This window comes from Zingiber officinale, chromosome 2A (genome assembly GCF_018446385.1).
Source record: "Zingiber officinale cultivar Zhangliang chromosome 2A, Zo_v1.1, whole genome shotgun sequence".
Taxonomy (NCBI): Eukaryota; Viridiplantae; Streptophyta; class Magnoliopsida; order Zingiberales; family Zingiberaceae; genus Zingiber; species Zingiber officinale.
The window spans coordinates 166,278,972-166,286,886 of record NC_055988.1 but is presented as its reverse complement, the minus strand read 5'-3'; the positions used below and the strand labels follow the sequence as shown (position 1 = coordinate 166,286,886).

Genomic DNA, 7,915 nt, shown 5'->3' with positions numbered 1-7,915 from the left:
AGACCATAATTTTATGACATACTATAGACAGATGGGGGTGTGAATAGTTAATTTTTTTTAAAAAAAATGGTCGGTATTAAAAAAATAATATTTTAATAAATCGGGAAATGCACGCCACCACAAGCCTAGAAGTAGGGGTGTAATTGAGTCGAGCCGAGCCGAACTCTTGGATATTTAAGTTTAGTTTGTTTATAATCGAGCCAAACTCGAACTTTATTTAACGAATATATTTATGGCTCACGAGCTTATTCAAACTTTTATCGAGTCTAAACGAGCTTAATAAATATAAATTATAAATTTAAATATTTATTAAAAATTAAATTATATATTTTTAAAAAATTATAATATTCTGGTTAAAATTTATAATTTTATTCTAATAAATAAATTTAATATATTTATCTATGTTTTTCATAAGTAACGTGTAAAATCTATAAATTCACTATCAAAACTATTATTTTTTTATTTAAAAATTGATTCATGAGTTTAACGAACATGTTCACAAGCTAACAAACCGAATATTGTGAAACTTGAGCTTGATTTATTTATCTTAACGAGTTTCATTAAACGAACTCAAACGAGTTTTTATCGAATCGAGTTTCGAATAACTCATGAGCGACTTCGCTCATTTACACGCTTATCTAGAAGTCCAATATTTTTTTATTACGCCCCTTATTTAAAGGATAAATTCCTATAAATATGTCGATTAAATCATGGATATTAAATGATAATTTAGAATTCTTACCATAACGTCATGGTACGGACGAAATGGTCAGTATTTAAAAACTTTACATAAATTGTTATTTACTTTAATTTGGACTTTTCATTTTACATTCGATTGATTTTATCTGCGGCTCCGGTTTGCGGTTTAATGATTCAACCCGGTCTGGCCGGTTTGATTTCCATCCCGAGGGATCAACCACAATCAGCTGACGCAATCGCTGACGTGGGCGATCATCTTCCCAATCTCGCGCTGTTGCTTTATATACCAGCCGATACCGATGGCCATGGTCTCATCAGATCCTGCGACTTCGACTCTCCGATCGCGCGGGCAGAGAGAGCAGAGGGAAGTTGGGCGACTACTTCTGTTGCGAGAGTTTTACTGATTTTGATTGGAGACATCGAGCATGGCGGAGAAGCACTTCAAGTACGTCATCCTCGGAGGCGGCGTTGCTGCGGTGAGGATCATCTTCTTGATTCCTTGATTCATGTTTTCTTTTGGTGGAAGAAGATTTTTGAGAATCCTCACCTTGACACTTGCTGTTTTTCTTCTCATCGCATAAAGAAAAGAGTTGGATTTTGATTCATTTTTCCCCGTTTGTTTTGGAAATGAAACTGAAGAGACTGGAAGTAGATAATAGAGCAGATATGAGTTTGTTTGGGTGGAGAGCATATATGGGGAACAGAAGCGTACAGAATGGTCTTCACCATAAAACATTGTTTTCCCTCTTTTTGGGTCAAATATTCATTTTTTTTTTTCGATTTAACAAATACAATTAGAACAAACATTCCCTTTGCCTTCTCCTTTTTCTTTTGTTTTCCTTTTCTTAAAAACTATTCTCCAAGCAGGATTTTGTAACAAAAAGTTGTGATCACTGGTTACTTCAAGGACACTAATTGCGGCTTCTGTATGGACATAAAAGATGGAATTCTTTTAAGAGAGAAGACAGTCAAGGATATTTGAAATCTTTGGTATTTCCTGATGTATTGTTCTAATTTTCAGGGATACGCTGCTAGAGAATTTGCAAAGCATGGCCTCATTCCAGGAGAATTAGCGATTATCTCAAAGGAGGCGGTATTGTTCTGTTCTGTTTTCCGATAGTATATTTTTGTGATTCCTATTGCTTGATTAATGGCTAAGTTTCACATAATCTTCGACCAGAAAGTTTTATCTGGAGTTCTCTCAATCTAGCTGTTCTTATCTTCAAAAATCAAATATCCGCTTGTTTCAGTTCCTAGTGATTTATGTTGCAAAGCTATGGAGTCTTCAAGTCAAACTGAGATTAGGATCAAGTTTTTCAATATGAATTTGATGCCCTGGATATTCTTTTGTGCCTGAATAATGATGCGTTCAGGGAGATACATCCAAGTAGAAAGTAGTTGTATGAACGACATTAATTATCAGATATGTCAAACGTGTGAGTTAAAAAAACACATGGAGCCAAGATGGTAAAAATGAAAGAAATGAGAGAAGTTGATTAAGTTGCGCAATGTCTAGTGGCCATACTTTGCCCTATTGAATTTTAGGTGGAAAACAGGTCAAGAGGCATCAAGATTACGATGCTGATACGGTTAAAAATTAATAAAGGTGCCAAGTGAGTGATGAAAAATAGAGCCAGGGATCTGGGGATCTTTTATGTTTCATGGATGTCTATGTGCTTGTTACAAAAGAATCACCTCTTCAGCCATTATCATCATGAGCAGAGAAGATTTTTGTAATTAGGCATGCTTTATACTTTTTTGCTTTGTACGTTGCATGATAAAGTCTGCATAGATCTTGGGATTGAACTGAGATAGAAATGCAAACTTTCAAGTTGTCCAAATGAACCATGTTTAGACCATTCAAATTTTGAAGTCTTCCAGGTCTGATGCTTGGGTCCAAAAGCTAATATCCAACGATGATCTAGAGAGGTTAGACATGTGCTGAGCTGCATAGTTGATTTCAAATTCTCTTTGTAAATGGGCATTCCTCATGTGGAAGGTTCATGTTTTCTTTGTTTGAATTGAATTGCTGGAGGAGCATACCATAGAAACAAATAAAAACAAATTCCAACTAGAGTTCATATTGAGTTGGTTGTGGCTAGGCAGAATTTGAATAGATCTGGTTATATTGTTTATTCGCTGATAAAGATCTAGGTGGGGTGGATCCGCCACTTCAACAGCCCCCCTAGAGCCGGTCCACGGGTATGGAAGGAGGTAAATTCAGGTACATAGGTGGGAGGTCCATGGTGGGGTGAATTCCGAGTCGTGAGTTCCTGCGAGATTCAACCCCTGGCTCTTACACTAGAAATGTCATGCACCCACCGTCTACGCTATGCCCTGGGGCACTGATAGAGCTTGTTATGATCTAGGAATCTAATGGATAATGTCCAACAATGTATAGATCTTGTTATGTTGTTTGCTGTGCTAGAATTGAGTGTCAGGTTCATTTCCACTCTGTATGCATGATTGATACCTAATAAGTTTCTCATTTCCCATTTGCCTTTCCAAATGTCTCACCATCTATTTGAGTTATCCACTTTGCATCGCTATTTTAGCAAAGAAAGCAGCGGCCTTACAATTTCTGTTCATGCGCTGCTGAGTGCTGTTAATTTATCTTCCTTATCCAAATAGCAAGTCTGAATTGATTATTTTTTCTAGTTTTGAATTGATTATCTTCCTTATCCAAAAAAAGTACAACTGACAATATTCTAGAAATTCTTAAATCTCTGTACTTCATCAATATTTTCACTTAAGGGGCATTTTATATTTTCAATTAACATTTATGAAATGAATATTAATTAATCTTCAATAGTCCTAATTTTTGTCGTTATTCAACAATTTTTCATATTTAATGTACCTAATGTCATTTTGCAGGTGGCTCCTTATGAACGCCCAGCACTTAGCAAGGCATATCTCTTCCCTCAGGGTAGGTCATGCACAATCAACCTCCCATTTTCATCACTTAAATAATGAAATGTTTGAGTTGATAGATCCAAGTACATAATAGGAGTCTTTTTACAATCAACCTCCCATTTTGATCGCTTAAATAAGAACCAACCAACCCCCGTTTGTATGAAGTTGTTTTGGTTAATATATACATAACTTCTAAATATACTGAAATTATTCTTTTTGATGAAGTTTTAGTTCAAATACTAAGGTGGTGTTTGGTTCTTTCCTAGTAATCGGAATGGAAATGAGAATCATAGAATTGGGGAATGGAAATGGGTATAACCATGCATATTACTCTTAAAAATAATGTTTGGTTAGTTGAATATTTTCTTTCGGAATGAATCTAAATTTTCTTTTTTTATCCTTAGAGGAAAATAAGAGAAAAAATTATATGGGAGAAAAAGTTGGATGTGAGAGAAAAATATGATGAGAGAGAAAGTGTGATGGGAAAAAATGAAGAGAAAAAAGTGTGATGAGAGAAAGTGAGGAGAGAGAGTGTGTAATGGAAGAGATTGAGGAGTGAGAAAGTGTGATAAGAGAAAATGAGGAGAGAGAGTATTGATGAGAGAGATTGAGAAGAGAGAAAGCATGATGAGAGAGAATAATGAGAGAGAAAGTGTGATGAGAAAAAGTAAGGAAAGAGTGTGTGATGGGATAGAAAGTATGGTGAGAGAGGATAAGGAGAGAGAAAGTGTGATGAGAGAGAATGAAGAGAGAAAGTGCGATGAGAGAAAATGGTGGCAAAAGGCGATTACGCTCGCCCTCAGCGCCCCCACCAACCCGTTCAAGGACTAACACGGAGGAGGTAAATCACGGGTGAGGGAGTCATTTACCTCGTCTATGCCGAGATTCGAACTTCAGACCTCATGGTGGCAGTACCTCATGCACTAGCCACTAGACTGTCCTTAGGGGACAAGTGCAATGAGAGAAAATGAGGAGAGAGAGCGTAGAATGCATGATGAGAGATAAATAGTAGAGAAAGTGTGATGAGAGAAGAGAATGAGAGTAAAAGTATGATGAGAGAAAGAGGAGTGAGAAAGTATGATGAGAGAGAACAAGAGAGAGAGAGTGATATAAAAGAAATATTAAACAAATATATTAATAGTATTTTCGTCCAAAACTTAATTTTCATTCTCATTCCCATTCAAACCCGAGGGAGAAGGTGGGTTTCATCAATACTTAAGTTTTTGGGTTTCATTCCAAAATCTTGATTCTATTCCTAACAACCAAACACAAGGTTTGAGAATGAATCCAATTCCCCATTCCTATACCCATGTACCAAATGTCACCTAATTTTTTTTGACATCAAATTTGGCATGATTTGGGTAAATTATGGACAGGTTTTGTTGGATCATTTAGTACTATGGCAATAATATTTTTTACAGAAATAGGATTTTGAACATGACTTCAATTAATATAATAACAATTGTCTAAAATTAAAAACCCAGACATCCTTTTTAGCAAAGTAATTGCGTGAAAACATATGCAGTATATGAGACACATTACCTTTCTCAGAACTTCTTGCTTACTCTTTCAAAATGACCCATGCAATTTAAATATCTGAAAAACATGATAATATTCGCAACCCTCATACTGTATGCATGCACTGCACACTAATCATGGAAGAGAACAATATGCTTAATCACAGGAATAGTTTTGTGTGCTTACATCAATTGTATCAATCCTCCTAGATCAATACCGAATGAATTAAACTATTGGGATATGTGGAGATGGTTTCTTCATCAATTGTCTCACATTAATGTTTATCAGTTAAAGATGTTTATCAGTTTTGTGTGCTTACATCAATTGTGTTGTACTGAAGCTGTGCTTATTTAACGTAGGAGATGGTTTCTTCAGTTCTCTTGTTATTCAGTGTTAATGTTATCTTGTTTTAGACTGATTATTACTGATGATCAGAAGGTCCATTGATGGTTTCCATAATGATGCCTTTTTCATGCTTAGTTATTTTCTTTTCCTCATTGTCAATTAAACTTGAATTTCCCAGGTGCTGCAAGGCTCCCAGGTTTTCATGTTTGCGTTGGAAGTGGAGGGGAGAGACTACTTCCAGAATGGTACTCCGAAAAGGGTCAGTGTTCATGCATTTGTGTGCTTTTATATCATTGTGAAACATACAGATTTTAGTTTTAGTAGGTAAGATGCTATAGCTATTTGTATTTTAGTGTTTCTAACTCAAAAAAAAAAAAGTTGCTTATGTTTGAACTCAACCAAAGAAATACCATGGAAGGTTAAAAAAAGGATGCTACTCAAAGACAATTACTTGCTTCTACTGAAACAGCTGTTCTTTTGTCTTCTACAACAGCCATTGGTTCTGTCACTTGTACTTGTCTAATGGATTTTGTTCACGATTGTAATAGAAAATGAAACAAATTCGATGGAATATCATGGTTCTTGCATTCAACCAATTTGTTTCTGGATGCAGGAATAGAGCTGATCCTCAGCACTGAAATTGTAAAAGCAGACCTTGCTTCCAGGACTTTGACCACTGCAGCTGGAGCAACCATCACATTTGACATTTTGATTATAGCCACTGGAGCCACTGTAAGTTGGATGAAGTTTCTCCTTTTAGTATCTGGACCATTTGCCAAGACCAAATAGGCTGCTCTATAAGATATATTGATTTTGTAACATGGCATTTGTAGGTCATAAATCTCTCTGATTTTGGTACTCCTGGAGCTGATGCTAACAATATATTGTATCTGAGGGAAATTGATGATGCTGACAAGCTTGTGGCGACCATCCAAGCAAAGAAGAACGGGAAGGCTGTCATTGTTGGAGGTGGATACATTGGGCTTGAACTTAGTGCCGTTATGAAGATTAACAACTTCGATGTCACTATGGTGTATCCTGAACCCTGGTGCAGTATGTCCCTTGCCTATACCCTTTAACTTCTCCCTATCTCTCTTTAACAAAATCAAAGTTAACACCATATATGCAGAAGTACAAGGTCCTAAAGAATCATCTTTGGTTAATTCTACACAAGCAACATATATTTGATCTTTTCTTATTCTGAGAGACTTGTCAATTACCGTGTCACAGGATCCTTAATCTCTCTTCCTTCGTGCAGTGCCGAGGCTATTTACTCCAGATATCGCTGCTTTCTATGAAGCTTATTATGCCAACAAGGGAGTCAAAATAGACAAGGGCACACTAGTCATTGGATTTAATTCTGACACCAATGGGGATGTATGTTTTTTTTCTTTAGCAGTGTGCATTTTGTTTTTTCAAGAATTAGATGATACTCTTTGCTATTAACAGGTAACATCAGTCAAGTTGAAGGATGGAAGAGTGCTCGATGCAGATATTGTAATAGTCGGTGTTGGTGGACGGCCTCTAACAAAACTATTCAAAGGCCAAGTTGAAGAAGAGAAGGGAGGAATTAAGGTTAATGATTTTTTTTTTCACTTTCGAAGTTAATGTTACAAGAGCATGTTTCTCCCAATGCCTTGCTATTTCCAGTCTAAGTTTAAATTTTCTTTCGACTTCCAGATGATCTTCTCTTTGAACTTTTTGCGTGTCATTTAAGGTAATGTTTGTTCTTTGTGATGCAGACTGATGCTTTCTTTCAAACAAGTGTTGCTGGAGTGTATGCTGTCGGCGACGTAGCTACCTTCCCTTTAAAGCTATACAACGAAACACGAAGAGTGGAGCATGTCGATCATGCCAGGAAATCAGCAGAGCAGGCCGTGAAGGTAGAAACTAACATCGCACCAAAAAACTTGTTTTCTTCTTTTTCTCACTCCTTTTGTTATCGAGCAGGCAATCAAGGCAAGCGAGGAAGGTAAAGCAATTGACGAATACGACTACCTCCCTTACTTCTACTCCCGCTCGTTCGATCTGTCATGGCAATTCTACGGAGACAATGTGGGAGAAACTGTCATATTTGGCGACAATGACCCTGCATCATCAAAACCGAAGTTCGGGTCTTACTGGATCAATGAGGGGAAGTTACTGGGAGCTTTCCTGGAAGGCGGATCTCTGGAAGAGAACAAGGCCATTGCCGAGTTGGCAAGGCTTCAACCTGCAGTTCCAGACCTCGAGCAACTGGCAAAGGAAGGTCTCTCATTTGCTTCGAAGATTTGAGGGTGAGAAAGTTGTTACTGTCTTTTATGTCAGAATTAGGCAACTTGCGGACCTATTCTTAAGTTTTCTTGAGAAATAACTTCTTGTACCTTTGCAAATCGAGACAATAATATCGAGACAAACTTCTCATGCCTTAAGTAATTGAATTCCACAAACACAGATACAT

General features: G+C 36.9%; 1 protein-coding gene across 1 annotated transcript; it reads left to right on the top strand.

Moving 5' to 3' along the window:
- The first annotated feature begins 1,005 nt into the window (after positions 1–1,005).
- LOC122043080 (monodehydroascorbate reductase 3, cytosolic-like) lies at positions 1,006–7,886 on the top strand. The gene is made up of 10 exons (XM_042603536.1): positions 1,006–1,175; positions 1,721–1,792; positions 3,574–3,625; positions 5,654–5,734; positions 6,089–6,207; positions 6,309–6,528; positions 6,734–6,852; positions 6,925–7,050; positions 7,218–7,358; positions 7,426–7,886. The coding sequence occupies exons 1-10, from the start codon at positions 1,125–1,127 to the stop codon at positions 7,747–7,749; spliced, it is 1,305 nt and encodes a 434-aa protein (XP_042459470.1). The 5' UTR covers positions 1,006–1,124; the 3' UTR covers positions 7,750–7,886.
- Positions 7,887–7,915: the final 29 nt, after the last annotated feature.